Source organism: Mchenga conophoros, linkage group LG12 (assembly GCF_057382185.1).
Source record: "Mchenga conophoros isolate Kocher_MC1m ecotype Shallow Benthic linkage group LG12, M_conophoros_male_GT1.1, whole genome shotgun sequence".
Classification (NCBI taxonomy): domain Eukaryota; kingdom Metazoa; phylum Chordata; class Actinopteri; order Cichliformes; family Cichlidae; genus Mchenga; species Mchenga conophoros.
The window spans coordinates 21,708,356-21,731,825 of NC_140537.1; the positions used below are offsets into that span (position 1 = coordinate 21,708,356).

The following is a 23,470-nucleotide window of genomic DNA, read 5'->3' on the forward strand; positions in this document are numbered from 1 at the left end:
AACAGAGCGCCCGCTCTCTGTCTCTCTTTACAAAGTAGAGTGTCACTGTCCTCACAAGGTCAGCCGAGTCCAGAACAGAGGAAAAGTTTTACTCCCCTGAGTGACAGGCTCCCTTTCTTCTCCGCTCCATTTTTCTCCTGTCTGGCAGTGGGAGTCCAAAGTTTGCTTTTGCTGAGTGGAGTTGTGCAGCTTTCTGTCCCTTGAGAACTTGGCTCTGTTTGTTTGTGAGTGAGGGGGAGACAAACATAAAGACAGGGAGACAATTTGTGTGTGTGAGTAAGAGTGACGGCGTGTATTCGGGGGCTGCTTGAATCGTTTCAGCAGAGCTCTACTGAATGGGAAGCCACCGCCTGTTGTGTTTGTACACAAAGAGGCTCTTTTGTTTTGAAAGGAACAATTGAGCTTTTCACAGAAAGCCAGAGAGCACAGACAAACCCCACCGATGCCTTGAAGGCTGCTCGCACACAAACACACAGCATCCATCTTTACGCCTGAACCAGTGTCTGTCACCTTTGTGTAATACAAAAGTAGAAGAGGAGACAATATTGTTCTCAAGGTTGATTTTATTTTTGTAAAGTTTTGTTCTCCTCTTAATCTTGGGCACAAACGCTTACAAACATTTCATCTGTGAGCAAAGTTTAGGTATTCATTCCTGAGAAAGAAAAGCACCACTTATTAATTTTACATTTACAATAAGAACTACCTGGAGTGGGATCCAGTGACTCAACGATTGCTTTGCCAGGTGTTGAGGTTTCTGGCGCCTGAAGCTGAATTTCCAGTCAGTAATCTGTTTTGTAAGAAAAACTTTCCGGCCTTCAAGAACCTACGCACATTTTCAACACGTTCATCAGTGGAAGATGTGGTTAATGGGCTGCGGGAAGGATGTTTCCTTATGATATAGCAGATGCCTCTGTCGCATTTCCACTCTAATAAGCAAGCTCACTTCTATGGCAAGAGGTTGTAAATATTGCCGTTACCTGGCTACAGATGCTGGTGATTAGAGATGATGTCTTCCTTTAAGACTTTATCTTGGCTCTTCCTGTTCATGGCGTGAAAAGTCGTTGTTTCCCCTCAGAGACTACTTTAATTAGATAAACGCTACACTGGGTACGACTGCTGACTTAAACTGTGATTCTTTTGGATAATGAACAAACCCAAATGTGAGCGAGGAAACGTGCAAAGTCAACACACAAAGTGGGGAACTCGTGCAGAAACGCTGTGCAGCGAACTAGAAGTGCTTAAAATTTGTAGTCACGACTGAAATGGAAGCTGAGTGGCATTTATATTGCTCTTTCTCTACTCATCCTGAGCACACACGAGGCTTTACAATACAATCCACATTCAGGCAGCGCCTTATTCAACGCACTGAAGCGCTCACATCCACACGACAGCCAATTTAGAATCGCTAATGAACCTAACATGCAAGTCTTTGGACTGTGGAAAGAAACTGGAGCGCCCAGAGAAAACCCACGCGTGTACTGGGAGATCACGCAAGCTCCACACAGAAAGGCCTCAGGGAGGTTCAAACCAAGAGTCTTTATGAGGTGAAAGTGCTAACTACTGCACCACTGTTGTCCTTTCCCATAAGACAACAGCTTCTCTTTAAATAGATGAGAAATGACCAGATCATTTCACCTTAGTTTTTTTTTTTAGCAAAAAAAGATGTGTGAAATATATTTGCAAGATAAAGAAAAGCAGATATACAGCTGTTTCTGTGCAGGAGAAGTCAGAGAAAAATTTAATGAAATGAAAACAAAAGCAATTGGCTGTTAATTTGGTGCAACTAGGATACATCAAAGCATCAAATCAAATCGCTCAAGTGATACGACAAGTAAGCACGGTAAGTATGAAGTGAGTCAAATAGAGGCAGATAAGTGAGGCCGAACGTGCGGTGATGCTGTTTTCTGTGGCTCTCTATCGGCAGGAGAGTACTTGAGTAAACACAACAAGTGCCACCCGTGTGATCCTTCCTGTCTGCGGTGCAAGGGTCCAGAGAGAGATGACTGCACCAGCTGCCCTGCAACACGGTGACAGCCACTGACACACAAACATCTGTAGTGTATACTGAAAAGATTGACAATTGACTAAAAAGAAGACAATTGAGCCAACCCACCAAAGGAAGGAGCTAAAATAATTACACGAACCTAAAAAAAAAAGTTGCAGTTGGTTTGGATTAACCTGTTTTAATTTGTGAAATCTTCATCTTAAACTTGTCAACTTGTCATGCAAGTGCAGCAACTTGTTACACTATAAATATGGATATTATATACAGTAGCTGGGCCTAATTTTGTTCCACCTGCAGGTTCTTTGATGAAGGACGCTGTGACACCCGCTGTCAGAAGGGCCGTTATGCCGCGGGAAGACAATGCCGCCTTTGTCACCACACCTGTCAGGAGTGTACTGATGAGGGAGCTCATAGCTGCACCACCTGTGACACAGGTATATTTAAAATATACATCAATGCCCCTAGAAATTATAAACATCAATCACAAGTGCATTGAGTTAGCTTTCAGGGAAATGCAGCACCAGTTAGTGCAGATAAAAACGTCCTTTATTTCTTCGCTGCCACATAAAAGCTGCACTCTTTGAACTGATGCAGGTTTTTGCAAAGGTTTAGCTGCAAATCTATCCATCAGGCCCATCCATCCATCCAAGCGGGCTTCTTCATAGTATTCTTTGGTTCACACAAAGACTCATTTGTGCCAGATTCCATCAATAAATCCTCCAAAAGTGAACCTAATTAATGCAGCAGGTCACTCAAGGTCTGCTGATAGATGTGGATAAAACATATATTAGTCATTTGCATACTTTAGAGGTCACTGCACTTTGGTCAGCTTTTCAGATTAGTCAAAAAAAAAGAAAGGTCTGTATTTAATGACTACTTTTACTTCCTCTAAAACTGCATGTTTTCTGATCTTGTGCAGCCAATCAGTCTATCAAAAAGCCTTTTTCCTCCCCTCATAACAGCAGTTATAAAATCCGGACGTCATTAGGCAACCACAGCTGAAGAAATATCAACCGGAGGATGGTAGTAATAACTGTGTTTATCACACTATTTCAGGAGGTATTATGGCTGTTTGAATGAATGTATTTACACTGGGGAGATTGTGTTACTCACACACCTAGCCCCCAATCACACACTCACTTTGAGATACCAGACAGCCAAAAGAAGATTAACACCAGATTTTTCTTTCTCTCTTTCTCTCACACACACACACACACACACACACACACACACACACACACACACACACACACACACACACACACACACACACACTCTGTCACCTTCACATGTGCATACACTCTCAATTAGCCGGCAAGCTTGTCAGACTGTTTGCAAATGTGGTTCCATTTAATTGCCGGTCTGTCTGAGGCTCAGTGAGACATAACAATAATAGTTTGAACAGACCCTCTATCTGCCTCTGCCCTTGTCATTCCTCTCTCAAAACAACCTCTGTTATCTTGGCCAGTCACACTCACATGCGTACAGCTCCGTACTGAGAGGACAGGTCTTTGAAAGTCATGTTCGACGCCCCCGCTCGTCACTACTACGAGTAGCGAAGATACAGATGGATGAAACAAGCAAAATACTAAAGTGTCAGTTTAAAAATGTTGACACGCACGCGGACAAGCCCGGACATGTATGAAATTACGGCCAGACACAGATTTTTTTTAAAAAAATGTAATTACAGTGAAAGCAAATACAGACTGGCAGGCTGAGGGTGTTTAGCTGACCAACTGTGAAAAACTGGGTTAATGTTGACATTTAAATATCATTGCATTTACAGTTTCAAAAATATTTGACTTTGAAAAGCACGTGCCCTGATTTAAAGCCACTAAATTGTTTCATTTGAATGTCCAGCAGGTTTAAAACACTTTTTAAGGATCAAACAAAATGTGTTAAATGTTGTAAAAAGCTTATTATTATTGTTTACATAAATATTTATGCCGACAAAAAAAAGTAATTTGCAAAGGGGTTGTTGACTGGTCTCTAAACCTGTGTGAATAAATAATTGGGCTGCCTATGAATTTGGGTTATTTTATCATTTTCCTGGCTTCCATACATTTTACAGGAGAAGCTCCCACGTGTGACTGGCTGTGCCAAATGTCCTTGCGGTATACCAAAACATCCATGTACCCTTCCTTTAAACGCCTGCAGTAAAACTGCTTTGTCCTAACCTGTGTATGACTCTGTGTCTGAGTATGTCCTCAAAGCTGTTTTCAGCACTCCTTCTTCTTCAGATTTCTTTTCCTAAAACTTTTGCTGTTTTTGCTCTTCCTCAGATATGTTTGGCGTGGCCAGGTACCTCTTTCAGGGTCAGTGCCTGGATGTCTGCCCAGAGGGGTTGTTCCAGTTTGAAGGCTCAGAAGGGAGACGGTGTGACGTGTGTCCGGCATACTGCATCATCTGCACTGAAACAGATCGCTGCCTCCAATGCAGCCCAGGACACAAGCTCAGAAATGGCCACTGCATCCCACTGCATTGCAGCACAGGTGAGATACGCCGGTACAGAATGTGCAGGTAGTAGGTCACCTTCTATAAAGAAAAAGTGCATTAATAATATAATTTGTAATAAAACAATATATACTAGTCTGTGAGAACACGTGTAGCTGTATTTTAAAGAATACATAAAAAGGAAAATGGTCTCCAAAAGACAACTTCAACAAGCTACAACTCAGCTGAGCAGGTTTTTAAAGCGAGGATTTTACATTTGCAAGCAGCTTTGCAACCCCCCTCCTCCTTTTCATGCTGTGTTTGACTGAATCTGTCTCATATCTGTTGTAATTGAAGCCTTCTCTGTTCATAAATGAGCCTTAGTCTCTGGAACAAAGCTGCACTGCCAAATATAAATTAGAACAAATGTTGGTCCCGACTGAAGTATAGTAATGACAGTATAATAGATGGTATTGAAAGTTTATTCAGTGAAGCAGCTATTTTTGGCTCTATAAAAACTGATCCCCTAGTAGAGTAATAAAGTCAGACTTGTCTTAACTTCGTTCATCTGTTGGCCAATAAACACTTGCCAAATGTTTTCTTAAAGTTGAAAAGCTTGAGAAGGACGAACCCGCTGCACTTTATCTCATCGTGGGAGATCAAATGCGGATGCCAGCAAATTGAGTATTGAGCAAGAGCTGAAATTTTTGAGTGAGATGTTATATTTTTTGAGATACTGCGTTTGAGATAAGGAGGAGTGGTGGAGTTAGGTACTTAAAATTTCACAACAGTGAATCTGAGACGGAGGAATGATGGCAGTGTGTAAGTGAGGAGATAAAGTTTATGAATAAGGCGAGATGCTGATCTTATGTGGAAGGCAGACCTGCACAGACAGGATGAGGACCTTGCCGGGTTCGTTAGCTGTGCTGTATGTGACATCTCTGCCTTTTTGTCCTTATATATAATCTTATTCATTTGTGTCCACTTGTGTTCATCAGGTGAGGCCTCGGATGCAGAGGATGAAAAGTGTCTTCTTTGTGATGACGGCTGCGCACAGTGTAAACGCAGTAAGCATTTTTTTCTTTCCATCGTCTGGCTGATCCAACCTTCTCCATCAACCGACCTGCATAAACAAAACCAGGCCCTAGAAAATAAGAGGCAGAGGCAGTCACGGGCGCTGCACAAAATCATGAATTAATAATCATGAGCCACCCTGCTCATCGGTGAGATACATTTGTGAAAGCGCAAACATGACACCTACTAAAGAGGGATGCTCTCTAAACGTGTTTGAAAGGATAGTTGTGAGGCATCGCCGCTGCATTTAATGACGTTGCCATTGATTTTAGTTGCACCTCACGCTCTGCTGTAGGCTCTCCATTACTGCAGGTACATCAATTCACTTAGAGGAGCCCCCAACAACTGAGTCAATTTATGAAAAAGTCAGGCGCTCTTAAATCTCTGAGCACTTTCCCTTCACTGGGAAAACCATATAGACTTAGTGTGGATGAGATTTGTGGAGCACTATCGGTACAAGTCACGTTAAGACGAAAGGGCTGAGGGGTAATTATCAACATACCGTGGAAAATTGTTATTGTGGAGCTGAACTAGTCTGAGGTGGAGGCTCACTGTTATTATGTCATTATGCACTCTGGGTGGAATACGTTTCTTCAGTTTCGCTCTTGCCACCCACCCAGTCGTAGCAATCGCAATTCTGCAAGCCAAACAAGTCAGTCAGCACATTAGAGATTTGAGATGATTGGCTGTGTGATGTGATGCCACAGGCCAGAGTAAAGACGAAACCGTGTCGTTTTGTGTCACTGACATCTGACGTGTGTGTGCTCATACTCGTGCCAGAGGTCATCCTCTGTGTGTCAGCGTGGGGAATGCAGCTTAATCTGAATCCTGCTTGTGGAGGACTTTTGGCTGTCAGGTTTGGGTGTATGATATTAAGCCTTAAATCATAATTATGAATAGATATACGAGGGGATTAAATCATGCACTATTGTGTTTTATAAGAAACCAAATTCCTAACCGCTTGGTATTGGATTTTGTTTTCATTTGCCTGAGAGATTAAGAAACTGTAGGCTCGAGGTTTGTAACATCGGATGAGATCAGTCAATGAATTCAAGCCTGACAGTGTGTGATAAGGTGCAGCAGCTGTTTCTCAGTCCTAGCTTCATCCATCTTATAAATTCAACGCGTCTTTTTTGACTCGTCATCAGCTTTATGTCCTGTAATCCTCTTAGGTTACTACGATTTGTAATCAGTGGCGAGAGGTTTGAAAATATTTTACAATTGGATTAGTCAAGCTTTTGGTTCTGGGTAATGGCACTGATGCGTGCTTCTTGTGTACCTGGGTGTGATCTGATGAAATCGCCGTATTTTGACCTTTACCTGGGACTCGAGACCTTCATCTTGCTTATTTTATCACATAGGGCGTGTACTGCAGTATTTTTCCACAATTAAATAAAAAAAGGCCTTTCTGTCTGTCTGGGTCCCATCCTTATTTTCATTCCTCATAACATCTCTACATGGCTGTTCGTGCCACACTCCATTTGATACAAGTGAGGATGGCTTAAATAGTTAATGGATTTCCATTTGTTTACTAATTTTTCAGGAATCGCAGCTACCGTTGACCTCTTCCCGTCCATTACAAAAAGGAGTAATAAAGAGTTAAACCTCTTGCTCAGAGGCTGTTTGCATGCCAAAGCTCGGTTTCACCCCCAGAGTTCAGCCCTTTTAATGCACTGCATCTCATTTCTATGCTTGTCTCTTTGTATCAGGAATATCAAGGAGTTTTTCATAAACACACTTTCTCAGTTTCTCTTGCTGAATTGATGATTTGTGTTTGTTGACGTTAAAAACGAGTTGAGCCATTCCCCCTCCTGAGCATGTATAACTTTGACCTAATCTTTTGCTTTAAAGCGTGATTGTTGCTTGCGTAATATGTGTGAGCGCGTCCACATTCCACAAGTGAATAGTTCAGGATGTGCGTACAGGTTTTAAATTCTGTTGAAATCCCCCCTCCCCTGGCGTGCACAGTTAATATTTATGCGGGCGCTATTCTCTCTCTCTCCCTCTCTCACACACAGACACAGCCTGGAGGCATGATTTCCGGCTCCTCGCTCGCTGTCTCCTCTTCTATATACCTCCGTCCCTCCCACCTTTCCTTTCTCTCAGTCTCTCTCTGTATGAGTAATTGCTTTCACAGGTAGTGGCTTGTCGACTGCATTGAAGTGCAAACCAGTGCAGTGCTAAGTTGCGGGTGCTGGAGAGAAGCAGGGAGAGGAAAGGGGGTGTAGAGGGGGTCGGCAGAGGCTTTTTCTGGAGAGGATGAAGGTCCCAAGGGAAAGTCTGCAGATGCAGGGTTTTAAAAGCCCACCCCCATGCTCTCTCTGTCCTTCGAGATGTTTTGACATTGTTGGACTAAGGGATGACAGCGTGACTCTTTCCCACTTACCAGTTGGATGGTTTTGAGTGGCAGCACAAATTAATTAGTTTGCAAGAAAACAAGTTTCTTCCTTTGCTGCGTGTAGAAAAACAGTCACACGCTCACCTGAATTACTTATTAATATCCCCTCCATATGTTTCCTGGTCTAACGAAAACAGGGAAAAAAATTCATAACCCGTCACTCACATTATGCATTTTGTGTGTGTGTGTTTTAAGCAGCAGTACACCTGCAGTGCAAGCTCGACAAACAGAAAATCACACACTTGCAATAATTGGGGATGAGAGAAATGCACTGATCTTAAAGATTGGAACCAAAGTGAGCACGGAGACTCGCTGGCTTTTACATTTGCTTTGTGGATTAGGTCTCTTTCTTACTTTAAAATTGATCACACTCGGCTTATGATCGATCTGAGCATGCCATTCATTTCTGTGCTGAGCTGAACACATTTGATATGTGTTGTCAGAGTGCCTCCTGCTGCTGTCTAAAGAAACTGCATTCGAACAGTTACTACCTGCTTCACTGGTTCCTCACCTCACTTGTTCAAAAATCATCATATTTAAATTTTGATTTAAACAAGAATTTCAGAAATGCATACTAAGGCAGTTTTTTTTTTTTTTTTACCCTTTTTTCTTGTGTGGTTCAATCTCTGCTTTTCGCCACAGATGATTTGGGAGATCAGGAGCAGGAAACTGTTTGCCTTAAATGTGAAGAAGGTTACTACCAGTAAGTCTCCTCAGTTGAGTAAGTCATTAAGCTCCTCCTCCACGGTCACACAGTGTGTGCTCATCTTATAATGACTCTTTTTGTCTGCCAGATTAGGAGGCGAGTGCCATCGGTCATGTCCTTATCGGACCTACAGTGTGGAAGATGCCATGGCGTGCGCTCCGTGTGAAGATAAGCAATGTGTAATCTGTGACCAGTCCCAGTGCTACTGGTGTGAAGATGGATTTTATGTCTCCGGTAACACTTGAAACATTTCTTATTTGGTGTGTAGCAAAAATATCAGATAATAAACTGCCGATGGAAAAATATGTAACTACATTTGGTAGAGAAAGTGAGGAACTGAAAACCAGAAATGATGCTTTATGTTTGTGTTTTAAGAATATACACTCACTGGCCACCTTATTAGATATAGCATGCTAGTAGTGGTTGGATCCTCCTTTTTCTTTCAGAACTGCCTTAATTCTTAATGGCACAGAGTTATAATTTTTAATTTTTAAGTTCGACTGAGATTTTCATGCACCGACAAGGAAAGCAGGCACTAAACATTTGTCTCCTGACAAGCCAGCATGACAAAGCAGTCAAGATTTACAAGGAAAACTCACACGAATGCACAGGAAAAAATCCAATTCAAATGTTTTTTTTTACTTCAGTTTTATTTATGTACCAAATACCAGGCAAAAAACCCCAACAATGAAATACCAAAAGCATCAAAAACTTAGACGGATCTGCACATGTGACATTTTTCATTATATGCATTACACATTTTCTTTGTGTGTTTAGATGGCGAGTGCGTGGATCGTTGTGAAGAAGGTTCCTTTGTGAATGAAAAAAGCCGGCAGTGCGAGCCTTGTCACCGCAGCTGTCGTAGCTGCCGAGGGCCATGGTACAATGACTGTGACTCCTGCGAGGATGGGTTTATGCTGAGGAACGGAGAGTGTTTAGAGAGAAGCCAGCGTGCCTCTTCCCTTGAGAAACACTTCAAAAAAAGTACAGTAAATGATCATTTGACCTCAGTTCTAACTGCCATCAGCACGATCCATCTAGCATCCTGTGGATTGGTGATAGACTCGTATTGTTTTACATGTTCTGTGTAAAATTAGGAGTTTCACAGCACCATATTTGTTTAATTGTACTAAATTCTGAGTTTACTTCTGTAGTGTTCTTATACTAAAACATCAAACTTAAATGAAGCTGGAGAAACTGAAAGTCATGTTTCTATTGTACTCAGTAGCAGAGCCTTCATTTTTTGGGGGCATTTACATATTTAAAAGTCCTTTTATTTTTTTCTGTCACTTGTATGTCATTCCTTTTTTAAAAAAAAACACTTCCCATTTTCTTTTCTTCGACAGCTCAGTACAAACGTGAGACGTGCCACCCCTCCTGTAAGACTTGCCTTGGTGGAGGGAAGGAGAACTGCACCACCTGCCCCCCAGGTAAGCAGGCTGTATGCTGTGTTAGCCTGCCTGTGAAACTAGAAAATACTTTAGCTTGATTTCTATCAGAACCCATGCTTTACCATCAACAGGTGATAAATCAACCATGATGTTTTTCATATATCCTATGGAACAATATCAAATACAGCAAATGCCGAAAGATGTTAATCACTGACAATATCATTTAAATTTAAATGAGTGATGTGGTTTTTCTTTTTTTCTTTTAGACCATTTTTTGACTGCTCGACACACTTGCGTGGCTCACTGTCCGTCTGGCATGTTTGCCAACGTGGAGTCTGGCCAGTGTGAGGAGTGCTCACAAGGCTGTGTCATGTGCCAGACTGCCAATTTGTGCCAGCAGTGTCACAGTGGACTTTATATGGAAAACAGGAAGTGTGTGGTGGAGTGTCAGAGGTGCTTCTTCAGTTTCATCTTCTTTCCCTGCTGAACTCACACAAATGTAAAACGTCCGTAACATCTTGTTCTTATCTCTCTGGCTTGCTTCTCAGAGGGATTCCTAAAGATCTCGAATGCCTGCCATGTAGCACAGGGTGTGGATCCTGTGTGGAAAGTATCTTTCACTGTCTGAGCTGTGAGAGGCCGTACTTGCTGCTCAACAACTCCTGCGTGCTCCAGTGTCCTGAGGGTTATTATGCCAATGATACAGAATGCTATCACTGTCCAGCTCACTGCACTGAGTGCAATCAGTATGGCCTGTGCAAGAGTAAGTATGATCGGTGGAACAGTGAAGTGGAGAGGAATGGAAGATGTGGAAAAGAGCTGTTTTGAAAGGCGATACTAGCTGAACAGATAAGGGAGATGAGGAAGGGGTGCAGAAGAGGGATAGACAGGAAATGCAGAGAGCTCTGTCGCTGCTGCCTTGACTGCTAATAATTCAGGCCTGAAACCTAAATTCGATAGCTGCAGAGGGTCAGGAAGTGAGGAAATGAAATAACAACAAAGAGCTGAATCCTTTGCTTTTAATTATAAATACTTAGACTTTGGAAATCACAAAAAAATGATTTTGCCATCTCCTTCTTCTTCCCAGACTGTGCACCTTACTACTTTCTCCATGATGATCAGTGTGTGGGTGATTGTCCTGATGGCTACTTTGAAAGTATGAGCCAGCAGGAGTGTGTGCGTTGTCATGATGACTGTGCTTTGTGTGATGGACCCGACATAGATGACTGCACTCTATGTCAAAGTGACAAAAATGTACGTTACAGTGGAGAATGTCTTTCTGAGTGTCCCAGCCAAACGTATTATGATGAGACCAGCAAAGAATGCAAAGGTAGGAAGGTGGAAACTTAACATGACCACACAATGAGAATGAAAATGAATCAGTGGAGTTGTTACAGGACATTTATACTCAGATTCTAGTTGGCTCTGTCTAATGGCTTCATATTTTCCCAGATTGTCCCAGTTCATGTCTGACCTGCTCAGGCTCTGAGCCTACATCCTGTCTCACCTGTGCTGAAGGCAGGCAAAAGGATGCCACTGGACATTGTGTGTGGTACAGTGAATGCTCCCCGAGCTCATACAAGGACCAGAATGGGAAGTGTCAACAGTGCCATAAACACTGCCATGGTTGTAATGGGCCAGGCAAAGACCACTGCTTAAGCTGTAACAGCCCACACTTCTTACTACGTAAGAAAAAAAAGATGTACTGTAGCTCATATTATTTAATGTATGCTTGTCCTTTTCCTTTTGAAATGCTGACTCTGTGCCTGTGTCAATCAGACAACACATGCGTGCCGCAGTGTCCTGAGGGTTACTACGTTAAGGACCAGGATGAGCGCTTGTGTGGGCGCTGCCACTTCAGCTGTAAGACGTGTACTGGCCACCACAGTGTGGAGTGTGTCACCTGTAAACCTGGATTCTTCAAGCAGGGAGAGACCTGCGTCGAAACCTGCTCAGAGGGGTCAGGCAAAAAAACAAAGCCGTGCTCGCAAATCTCAGGAGTAGTCTCACATCCTTTAATAAAAAAAATACCATGAAGTAAGCAGATATCCTCTTTCTCTTTCTCAGTCACTTTGGCAACACAGCCACCATGGTGTGTGAGCGCTGTGACCCGTCCTGTAGCCAGTGTCAGGGTGGTGGTAGCGGAAACTGTCTGAGCTGCAGAAAGGGCTATGTCTACATGAAGCAGTGGGGCCAGTGCCTGCAGAGCTGCCCTCCAGGATACTACCAAGTCAGTCATTCCATGAGCTGTCACAAGTGTCACCCTACCTGCAAGACCTGCAACGGTAAGGGAAGCCTGTCATGTCTATTTATTTATTCTTATCTGCATTGTAGCTTATTTTTACCCCTCAAGGCTGATGGGAAATTGAGCCCCATTGAGCCGTGTAGACACCGAACTTTGTGAACTCGATAAGTCGAGAACTACACGTAAGATTTTCAAATTGGTGAAAATTCTACATCTGCTAAAAATCTTAAGTTAGAATCTTGATGACCTTGATGACATCAAAGGTCAAGTTTTCTGAAACTCTTATGAAAAGAAGAACTTGAAAAAGATGTGACCTATGATTTTAAAATTTAAACCATATGTGCCTCTATTAGGAGGCTGAGGGGTAGCTGAGATAAAAAAAATTATACTAAATTAAATGGAGAACAATTTTTCTGGAACATGGAATAAATGGATTTTCTCATTGAATCTAATCTTAAACTGTAGCAAAGATGAAGGCCTATTGTAACTGCTCTTATCTGTCGCCTCTCTCCTCTCAGACAACAGCGCTTTAGCCTGTAAGTCCTGTTATTTTGGCTACACGTTGATGGCTACCATGTGTACCGCCAAGTGTTCAATAGGCTACTACGATGCATCAGAGGTGACAGATCTCTTGTTTTTTTTTATTTAGCAAGTGTTTTTGTTTATGTTCAAATCACTCATTAATCTTACACCTATCATACGCAGCAAATTGCCAGAGCTGACCAAATGTGTGAACCCGCGGATTCAGTCTATGTTTTCTTCTTCAGGACTCAAAGTCAGAGAGCGAGAAACTCAAGTGCAGAGCGTGCCACCCGTCTTGTTTGGGCTGCCGAGGTCCCGGCATATGGAAATGCACCATGTGCCACGCGGGCCAACTCCTCTCTGATGATGGCCGCTGCTTGACCTGTTGTGGAAATGAGATACGCCACAAAGAACAACAAATCCCCAGGGAGTGCTGCAACTGCAAGTCATCACAATGTAAATGAGGAGTCACACTGAGACACTGACTTCCAGCAAACACACCTCTATGACCAGCATGTGTGATCTTTTCAGTGAAAATCCCTCCCTTAGCTTTTTGAACACATACTCTCGCCATACTTGTTCATGGAAAATTGTGTTTAAGTGCGTGTGAATCCTGCAATACATCTGGCCCTATTTAAATAATTTAATTCTCATACAGCCCATGGATGAGTGAACTCCGCTCCCTGTCAATGTAAAGGCATTTAAGTGCACATTTAATCCCTGAGATATCTTAGCCTTCTAGGACCTGGCGTCCACATATGTGGACATCACATTTTGGGTTGTCTAGACCACAGTACTAACTTTTGCTCTACAAGGGCCTGATATCCACTTACGAGGACATTATACTGCCACTGTTCTATCAAAATTATAAACAAATATCCTCATATGTGCATCTCATTTTTGTCAGAAACAAAAATCAGGTAAAAAATAAAAAAAAAATCTGCCAATTCTTTGTTTTTACATTCATCAGGTCCCAATCAACCCAAATATCAAAGAGAAATTAAAAATGCATGCCATGGAAGCATTCGGGTCTTAGGAGGTTAATATAAGATAAAGAAGTGCAGTTTCAACTGCACATCTCAGTTTTCTACATGATTAATGTGTAAAATTACTGATGAAAATCTTCTTGTTTTGCTGGAAATTTCTGCAGTGGATGGTAAATAGATTTGTGCACTTTAACCTCATGGTCTGCTCTCTCCTTTTTCTTAGTCGAGTGCATCTTGGATGTCAACTTTGTGGTGCTGCAGGGGGAAGCTCAGAGCAGTGGAGCTAAAGTCTTTGCCTTCGTTTGTGTTCTCATCATCCTCTCTGTGGGCGGAGTGCTCTTTCTCATCTTCAATGCTCGGTCTAAATCCCGTGCCGTGACACCCAAAACCAGAGCTGGAGGGTACCAGAAACTGAGCACCAAGGAAAACACTGCACCACAACCTGCCAGCTCTTCATTTGGGGAGTACAACGACAGAATTATTGACGGTGACGATGACGAAGAAGAGGAAGATGATGATATTGTGTACATGACACAAGATGGAACGGTGTATAAGAAGTTCAAGTATGGGCTCTTGGATCAAGATGACATTGAACTAGAGTATGATGATGAGAGCTACTCATATAGATGAAGAGAGCGGACAGGGATGGTTCTCCGTTTGATGTTTATTTTGCAACTTTGTTGTGCAATGCCTTTTTTTGTAAAAGTAGAAACCGATCAGTCATGTTAATTTAATCCTTTTTAAAAAAAACCAATTTGTATTCCTTTAGAAAATATTTAATTTCTAACAGTTAATTAGCTGGTGGGGCAAAGCTATGTGTAATTATAATAAAAGACAAGCCTGGGAAAGGAATTATGGGTATAATCAACATTTTTTTGCTACATATTGAAAATTTGAACCATCATTGTTTCCTGTTTTCATATCTACACAGAGTCGTTTAATATTTTGGTGAAAATTATTTGGTTCTTTCAAGTTTGATAAACAGTGGGAAATAATGTTGTGGTGAAACAAAATGTTATTTATCTTTTTATGCTGAGAAGTGGCCTGTTGCATACATGTAAAAATATAATAAACATTTAGAAACCGATCAGTATAGGATTTTTAAGACAGACACCTTTATTTGGTGATTTAAAAATCAGATGTCAGCCAATATTTTTTTTCCTTTCAGATACATGAAACAAAAACAGACTTCCCTATCTAAGATAACATGCGCAGTTTAAAAATAATCTACTTTGCCCTCTACCCGACTCTGCTCGGATCAGCTTGTTGTTGAATTTAAAATGCCTTTTGCCAGCAGGGGAGTTGCAGCGTGCCCTGTACAAACCATGCATTGAACTACTAACACTGGTGTTTCTCCCATCTCTTCTTCATTTTTTAAATTTTAATTTATCAACCATTATAAATGCCGACACTGAGCTATCGGCAAATGGCTAATAATAGCTGATAAATTGGCTCTGCTATAATAAAGATACTCTGCAAACCTGCATGGGTCATCTAAATTAGGCTTGCTTCTTAAGTCACTATAAATGTGATTCAAGACAAATTTAGCTGGATTTCTTTAGGGGAGGTTAGTGTTGTCTCGTCAGTACTATTTAATACAAGTCACCTATATTAAATTTCAAGTGTTAATTTAGTTGGAAAATAGAAATAGAACAATAATTAAATTATGTTAATGTTTGCAGGATTCAGCTTTGTCAGCAAAAGCTAAAACTAAACATCTTTGCATTTCACACACAATACTATATTTAATAGCACATACATGTAATATGCTTCTCTGCTTTGGCAACATGGGATTTTAAGCAGTCTTTAATTAGTGCTGAAATATCACCATTTTACTGTGTGAATCAGGTTAGAGGAATTCTTAGACTAGTGTGATTTGTGACCCTGTGAGGGTCACTTTGGATCTTTTCAGAACGATTTACAGTTGTTGTTTCCTTGTTTAGGCTACATTAAAATCTACCATGTCTGTGCAGGTGTTCAGACCTCCACACAACAGAGCAGAAAGATTCACAAGTGATCTTCCCACACTTTTTCTTAAAATATTTTTCTTACAGTTTGACTTTATTGTGACTTTAACGTAGCAGCTTGTTTGGTCTCGCTGAGATAACAAATCTTGTTCAGTCACTGAATGTGAAGTGAAAAGAGTTGGGATTTTTTTTTTTTTGTTCTTTATGTTAAATGTGCTGTGAATGGTTGTTTCATAATAAAGCTGGATTAAAATAAAATTCAGTTCAGGGTTCATGTGGTTAAAGAATGGCGACAATGGAGGATGTCAAGATTGCACACACTCACCAGCCACTTTATTAAGCCTTTTAATCTTGAAAATATGTTTCAGAACAGATTTAATCTGAATTAACATGTATATCTGTGCATATTTGTAAAAGCTAATACGAGTTCAGTAACAAAATTCAGGTTGTATCAGCCAAAGATGTAATGTGGCAAAAAGTATTAACAGGTCAGACAGCTACATATTGTTTAATGTGGGTTTCTTGTTTTCATCATTTTTGAAAATGCGTTGAATGTATATAAAGCTTTAAAAAGGAAAGAGAAGAAAAGAACTTTGATACAATTGAATTAAAATGATTTGATTTAATGAAACATGGATGAAAATAAAGGTGGATACGCTTTAATGAACTCTACATCAAGTATCTGTGGTCCCTGTGTAAACTAGACTAAATAACTGCAACATGTGAGACTAAAACACCAGACCGCCCTGCAGTAATTAGACGGGGGAGAAAAAAAAAAATTATCTATCGATATCACTATATCTTTGATAGGCTTGATAAAGCAGCACAATTAATTAGTTCAGTCCTTTGCACGCATTAGAAATGGAACAACTAAAAGGCATCTCACCAGCAAAAACAGCTGAGTGTACAACAAATGTCTTTTTTTAACTCTAAATAACATTTTAATGTCTCATGTAACACAAGAGTTTATAAGAGCTGAAATCACATCAGCAGGCTTCCATCATCAGAGCTTCGAATGAAAGTAAACACTTCATTGTAAAAGCCAAACAGGTACAGTCTCGCACACACACACACACACACACACACACACACACACACACACACACACACACACACACACACACACACACACACACACACACACACACACACAACACCAGCCAGGGCTTTGACAACGGTTTCTGAATGTAAATATATTAAATGCTGACCGATGCAGATACTAAGAATAGTGTGCTAGTTTGATCTGTTCAAATTCTCATAAATTGGTGTTAAACACTTCCACTTGTACTAAAAAGATCTTTTAGCATCTCCACCTGCCAGTGTTTTTCTATCTGGAACAAAGCCATCGACACTGAAATGAAAAGGCTAAAGGGAGTAACAAATTCCCAACGTGCTTAAAGCCCTTTTCAGCCTTAGTGTTCATCTATAATTAACTGCTGATTAAAAGGACCGGTCACTGACAAGACAGTTAAGTGATACCTAAATCAAGATAAAATAAAAATAAAGATTAAAAAAGCCTTTGCTTAAAACATTTTAGGTAAACATATCATTCAATAAATAACCATCTTAACCATTTTCTTCCTGCGTCAAAACAAAACTGAATTTCTGGCCAAGTGTATAAGTTTTAGGGCAGTGTCCTTTTACGTTCTCCTTTCCTGAAGAGGGACATGTAAGGAGAAAACAAGAAAACTGAAGACTTTCAAAAAGCCTCAGATTGCACAATGTGTGTTTTTGTTGCAGATAATAATGCCCAGACCTTCTCTTTAACCATCGCTGAAGCAGAAAAAAAGAAAAGTCATGTATTTCCAACCAAAATAAATAGTGATCAGACACTTAATAGTCTATTCGTACCTTTTACACACAATATTTTACAACTGCCTCTGCAGTGGTTGCAATTACCTTAATCCCAAGGTCTGTTTTTAGTGCCTTCTCTAGTAAACGATTCCAAAATATACAGCAGGACCGTTGAGAGGCAGACATAATCAGTCTGTGTGACAAAACCAGGCAGGAAGCTTAACAGCTCTTTACAAAGAGACACCAACAACAAAAGAAAAACAGAATAAAAAAAGAAAAGAAAAAAGGATTGCTTATGATTAGGTCCATGTGCATGCATTGTGACAGCGAGGCTGAGCATTTACATAAACCTTTGTCTAATTCTGGTCTGTGTGAGTGTATCCACAGCACTGCTGTCCTAGCCAGCTGTTAGTGACCGTTCATAATAGTCTGTGACGTGGACGGGCTGGGCGTGGTGGGCAGGACTGAAGAGGAGTTGGCCGTGCTGGTGAAGAAGTTGTCATCTTTCAGCTTGTGATGCTCTGGCAGCTCCAGCTTCATCTTGGCCTCCTCAATATCACTGTTGATTGCCGCAATGAGGGCTTCTGTCAGGACGGAGGCAAAGGTGAGAAAAGTGTTATGAGAGTCGCACAAAAAAAGGGATGATGGAAATGTATTCCTTAATACTGAGCAAAACTTTAAAAGGGCATTACTGGCATCACACTACATCACTTCTGTGTTGAGATGAGTGTAACTAAAAGGCATACCGAGTGAGTTAAAGCTTCTTTCTGGGCGGATGTAGCCCACAAGGACCACACTGAGAACTTCTCCATAAAAGTCTTCTTTGAATTTGTGTATCACATGAGTCTCCTATAACCAAAAATGCATAAAGTTAGATAAGAGCCATAATTGACTGAATTGCTTTTTTGTATTAGAAAAATGTTACAATGTTGCATTCGCGGCTATCCTGCATCTGGGGAAAAGAAGTGACTTGCAAAATAAAAAGCCAATCAATGCCAGCGTGTGGAGGACACGCCATATCCAGACTGCTTTGCTGGACAAAATGATTTGAAGAATTTGATGTTTTTAAATTAGTGCTGACAGAAATCAGTTTTTAGTCCAGATGTTGGGCTTTTTGGCATACATCAGGGTTCTCTCACAGTTTCCCAGCCACCCTTCCACTGAGCCCATTTCTGTTGAGGCTTCAGTGAACAGTTGATGCATCAACTAAAGGTCCAAACTCAAGGTTCTGCGTCAGGTGTTTGTAGATTTTTTCCCCCCCTATTTTAAATACGGTTCATCTGCTATTCTGTTTGTTCTCCACTTGTACAAAGATACAAAAATACTATTTTGTTTGTTAATCTGTTTTTGTTGGAATTATTTTATAGATTTTACAACAAAATGGGAACAAATATTAACAAAGTGTCAGAAGATACAATTTAAAACAGAGTCTTTGCTAAACTGTGTGTTGCGTTTACACATCACACTGGTTAATTTCTTCAGTTGTTTTTTTTAATGCTTTGATGACTCATAAGTCAGTTGTAAGTGGCTTAAACAAAAACATTCCTCTGAAAGTGGGGCCTGACAATGAGTGAAAAAGCAGGCAACGTTTGAAAGACCTGCAGAAAACTTAACATTTAGAAGATTATAAGAAAGTCAGAGTCCTTGAAAGCAAAAATACTGAGTGACAAATGATGGCAAAAGACTTTTGCACAGTACTGAAAACTCAATGTAAAACACATACAAACAGTAGTGGACAGTGTCAATGTGAAAATGACCTTTGGTGGAAAAAGTAAATACTGGTGAAGAAAAAAAAAAAAAGGACAAATCAGTAATAAGAATGTCTACAAGCCATCTGCAATCCAGATGAAAAACAAACAAAAACAACAAAACACAGTTTAAACTAAAACTGTCAAAATGATTTTATGCACAACATTATTAGAAATATTAAAAACAGACACAGGCGGAAAAAAAGGCAAGTTCACAAAGAAACGAATGCATGGCACTTTCTAGACTCGAAACAACCTCACACTAAGTATAAAAATAGAGGGGATAACCCATATAATTGACCACAAAAAGCATTTTAACAGTCCAAGCCTTTAGGGCTTTCAGTCTGTAGTGCACATAAGCTATATCTGTCTCTCTGTAACAATAATCGGTCTGAATCTACACTTTTGAGAGGAGGTAACATTTCTACACATTGAAAGGGAAGGGAACCCACAAGACAGACAGCTGCATTAAAATGCCTAAACACTGGAGCTCTCGTGTCCATTTCTTACGCTCCTGTTATCTTCAGAAATCCTTATTTTTAAATCTGCTTAGTTTTACCTGCATATGCTAGCCACATGGCCATTTTAACAAGTAGAATACAGTTCTCTTTTCTACAGAAGATTCTGTTTTTTTATTTAAACTTCTTCCCACTGTGAGGATGCAAAAAAGTACCCTTTTTTGATATACAATGGGCACGATTGAGACAGGGGAAATTCCCATCTGGTAAACTAGACAAAAATTAAATAAATGAATTGCTGAGGAGATTTATGAGAATCCACCCTGACTAACACGTCTCAAATTGTTGACATGGTCATTAGCAAAAATAAGTATGTCGCTAGATGGAATAGACCAGTGTTCTTTAAAACCAGGCACATTGCGCGCGCGTATATATATTACACACACACACACACACACACAAATCTATATTCACCCACGGCTTAGTCAGATGACTTTTTAAAGAAGTTCACATATTCAGCTTAAATACATTTGTGTGAAATCTAATTTTCCTCCCAAAGCTGTAGAATCGATGGACACTTATAACTAGATCATAATTAGCTTAGCCCTTTACTATCAAAGACATCTTTTGTGGCCACAACACTATGGCATTTAAGTGCTTACCATGGATTTCTTGGTATTTTTGTAGTAAGGGTTCCAGCCGATGCTCATCACCATTTTGTAGACATCGCCATTACCCACACAAGCCCAGCCGTAGTAGATCCCTGTGCTGATATCTGCTGGAAGATTGTCCACCACGGAGTCTTGGAAGTTTGCTGTAGGTCAGAGGGAAACATCAGATGATGGGAATAAAAAGGATGCTGTGGAAGAAGTTAGCGATTTTCTCAAAATTACCTCAAACTAGAAGAAGACTTTTTATTTAACTGAAGCGTTCAACTGCTTTTTATGATAATGAAGGCCAGAAATGTTTGCAGAAAGCATTTGATTAATCTGTTAACTTCAGTGTATTCAAAACTGGTACTGTGAAACGAGACAAACTGCTTGAGAAACTTCTGTGGAGGACAAAAAAAATATACATGAAAGACATTTATTACAAACAAACTGCATCCAATATCCTATGCAAGTTTGATTTTAAGCCAAAAATCTTGCAAAATGCTCAAGGCCATATAAACTCATGTGTTTTGGTTTTGTCCGTGACTGCACGCTGCCCAGAGCTCCATTCTGATCTCTTAGAGTAAAGCCCACAGTTCATTCATTTGGCCATTTCTTACAGCAAAAAAAAAAAAAATGCTGAACGCTGCCTGGTCAACAGGTGTTTAAAATGCAGTCCTTATTAGTTGTTTTCAAAGCTATTGGACTGATACTGGTTAAGTGTAAAGATCTTAAACCCTAAACTTATAGGTGGTGTAAAACAAAAACTGAGCTTATTTCGAAAAGTACACGTGAGGATAAATGAAGTAATTAAAAGCTGTGAATCATCGTGACATTGTGGTAAAAAACTAAACGATATTTACGTAAAAGGTGCAGAGCAGTTCAGTCGTGTGTAAAGGGGCAGTACAAAGAACAGTTGGACTAACAGAGTAACTGATCACACGTGCTATAACGCACATGTATTATATAAAATCAGACCACTAATGTTAACTTTGTCTACGGTTGTTTCCAACTACTAATTCCAACTACGTTATTTGCGTAAATCGGTGTTTAGTTAAGCTTAATTAAAAGCCCTGCAAACAAATGGTAAAATAGTCAACTCACCTGTGGGAATACCGAGTTCTTTGCTTCCCCTTCCAAATCCTCGAACGACCTCTCCCCGACAGAAGTACGGCAGGCTCTTCATGACTAGAGTCTGGGACAGAAGCTGTGTCTCTTGAATGAGCGCTACAGAATGACCTCGAACGACACACGGAAGTCCGGCTAGCTAAACAGACAGGACTACACGGTTATCTAACGCACTCTTTTTGCCCAAATTTTGCCCCTGTAGAGTTCAAAGTTCACATTAGTCTTTAGCTATTATGCTGTCCTCCTCGAGTAGGTTAAGGTTGAACCGTGAAAGTTCACTTACTATGCTATCAGCGCTAATAACTGTTAGCCTTACTGGAAACGAATAATTCCTAAAGCGGTTTTCTCCAAAAGTGCTGCTTACATCAGATCTGACAGACAGAAGTCTCCGCTTCAGACAGATCCACTCTCCGTATGACTGAGAAAACGAAGTACAGATCCTCACAGGTAGCCGGTTATATTACGTGTGTTACACCATCACATATCTGCGTCACCAACGCTTCGTCTGATGTCACTGACCGCGTGACCAAAGACGGACGAGTAGCCATGTGCTGCCTTCAGGTGCTGTAGGAAATATAGCGATTACAGATACTCTGGCAAAGGAGTTGAGGAGATGTACGGACAGCTCGATTAGTTTTTAATCAGGAGGGTTGACTTGGCAGTCTTTTCTTTTATACTACTGCCACTAGTCAAAACTACATGAATTTGAGTTTGCTGGTTTGGGATGGCAGGTAATGAGCAACCACATGTTTATACATAAAAGCTGTACTATGGTTTTCCATGTCCATTTTTTATACTCCTGTTAGTATTATGTTACAGATTCATATATTGGGGATGGACACAAGAGGAAAAACCCAAAGAACAACACTGGTCCGGCCGGGTTGACTCAAACAATGATTTTAATGGTCACACGAGTGGGAGATGGACACCGTACGCAGACAGCCTCAGATCTCGCCTCAAAAACCAGATTTCCATAGTTTTATGAAATCAGGGTATTAGAACGCCCCTTCATGCGTAAGACAGGTGCAATACAATCAATGTTGACAGTTTATTTAACACAGAAAAGAACATTCGCTCCTTCCCGAGGACAGGCACTGACTCCCACCTGTCTCCTGGAGCCAACTGTCCCCCTGTGGAGACACAACATTGCAGCTACAAGGATTTCCAAAGTGATTAAGGTGATCAGTGTGTAATGCTCTGAATCAAGTATGTAATATTAAATGAATATTGTTTAATCAACTGCCACTACTTAAAACATAACAAAAGATATAACTGAATACAGAATCACAAAGAATAACATTATATCAGTGTTGTGTAAGCGCGTGCGGCCTTCTATGCTCGAAGCCTTTCCCCTCCATAGATCAGCCAGACATTCGCGCTGACTGTAGCTTTTAACCCTTATTAACTTGAGCACAACTCTATAATGAGCAACAAACTGCAATATGTGTGAGATGATCATGGTTACACCTGCAATGAAAGATCATATGATTATTCTGGTACCTGTAAATAGAAGATTAACCTAAGGTTATAACAATCACTGTAATGTAAAGGTTAATGTAAGGTCAAAAGCTTCAATAAATGTTTAATGCAAAGCTGATTATATGATTCTGATGAACTAATAATGCAGATACTAAAATAACAGAAAAACATCCCCTTTTTATCCCACAGGAGGTTGACCCCAGGTATTAACACTTATCCAAAAAAAACCCTCCCACCTGATTTGTGAATATTATACAAGTGACATATTTCTTTATTTACAGGCATATTTTTTTTAATGTTTCATTGGGAAAGATCAGCTCAAAGTGTTGAAAGTGTTGCCATATGTCCTGCTCCACCCTCACGTACGTCTCTGTCACTCCTGACTTCCTCCTGCAGTATCACAATTCTTCACTTGGCACCCTACCATATGCTTTCTGTCGATCGACAATGACACAGTTCCAGTTTCTTCTAACCTTCTCTGCACTT

The 23,470-nt window shown here is 40.5% G+C and overlaps 2 protein-coding genes across 2 annotated transcripts in view; one reads left to right on the top strand and one right to left on the bottom strand.

Annotated features, from left to right (window-relative positions):
* The window catches only part of pcsk5b (proprotein convertase subtilisin/kexin type 5b), an 85,843-nt gene extending 69,551 nt beyond the window's left edge, over nucleotides 1-16,292 (top strand). The window contains exons 21-37 of the mRNA XM_085294526.1: nucleotides 1,925-2,027; nucleotides 2,303-2,439; nucleotides 4,288-4,497; nucleotides 5,437-5,505; nucleotides 8,553-8,613; nucleotides 8,705-8,850; nucleotides 9,394-9,600; nucleotides 9,963-10,046; nucleotides 10,274-10,460; nucleotides 10,556-10,770; nucleotides 11,095-11,337; nucleotides 11,460-11,693; nucleotides 11,787-11,967; nucleotides 12,075-12,292; nucleotides 12,771-12,871; nucleotides 13,020-13,230; nucleotides 13,984-16,292. Of these exons, the coding sequence (XP_085150652.1) occupies nucleotides 1,925-2,027; nucleotides 2,303-2,439; nucleotides 4,288-4,497; nucleotides 5,437-5,505; nucleotides 8,553-8,613; nucleotides 8,705-8,850; nucleotides 9,394-9,600; nucleotides 9,963-10,046; nucleotides 10,274-10,460; nucleotides 10,556-10,770; nucleotides 11,095-11,337; nucleotides 11,460-11,693; nucleotides 11,787-11,967; nucleotides 12,075-12,292; nucleotides 12,771-12,871; nucleotides 13,020-13,230; nucleotides 13,984-14,390 (3,014 nt within the window). The 3' untranslated portion in view covers nucleotides 14,391-16,292. The remainder of the gene's footprint in view (nucleotides 1-1,924; nucleotides 2,028-2,302; nucleotides 2,440-4,287; nucleotides 4,498-5,436; nucleotides 5,506-8,552; nucleotides 8,614-8,704; nucleotides 8,851-9,393; nucleotides 9,601-9,962; nucleotides 10,047-10,273; nucleotides 10,461-10,555; nucleotides 10,771-11,094; nucleotides 11,338-11,459; nucleotides 11,694-11,786; nucleotides 11,968-12,074; nucleotides 12,293-12,770; nucleotides 12,872-13,019; nucleotides 13,231-13,983) is intronic.
* A 353-nt stretch (nucleotides 16,293-16,645) lies between these two features.
* rfk (riboflavin kinase) lies at nucleotides 16,646-22,010 on the bottom strand. Its single transcript, XM_085294528.1, has 5 exons — nucleotides 21,870-22,010; nucleotides 21,482-21,572; nucleotides 20,390-20,541; nucleotides 18,268-18,370; nucleotides 16,646-18,105 (listed from the first exon to the last, which is right to left on the bottom strand). Exons 2-5 carry the CDS (start codon nucleotides 21,561-21,563, stop codon nucleotides 17,930-17,932), a joined length of 513 nt encoding a protein of 170 aa, XP_085150654.1. The 5' UTR covers nucleotides 21,564-21,572; nucleotides 21,870-22,010; the 3' UTR covers nucleotides 16,646-17,929.
* Nucleotides 22,011-23,470: the final 1,460 nt, after the last annotated feature.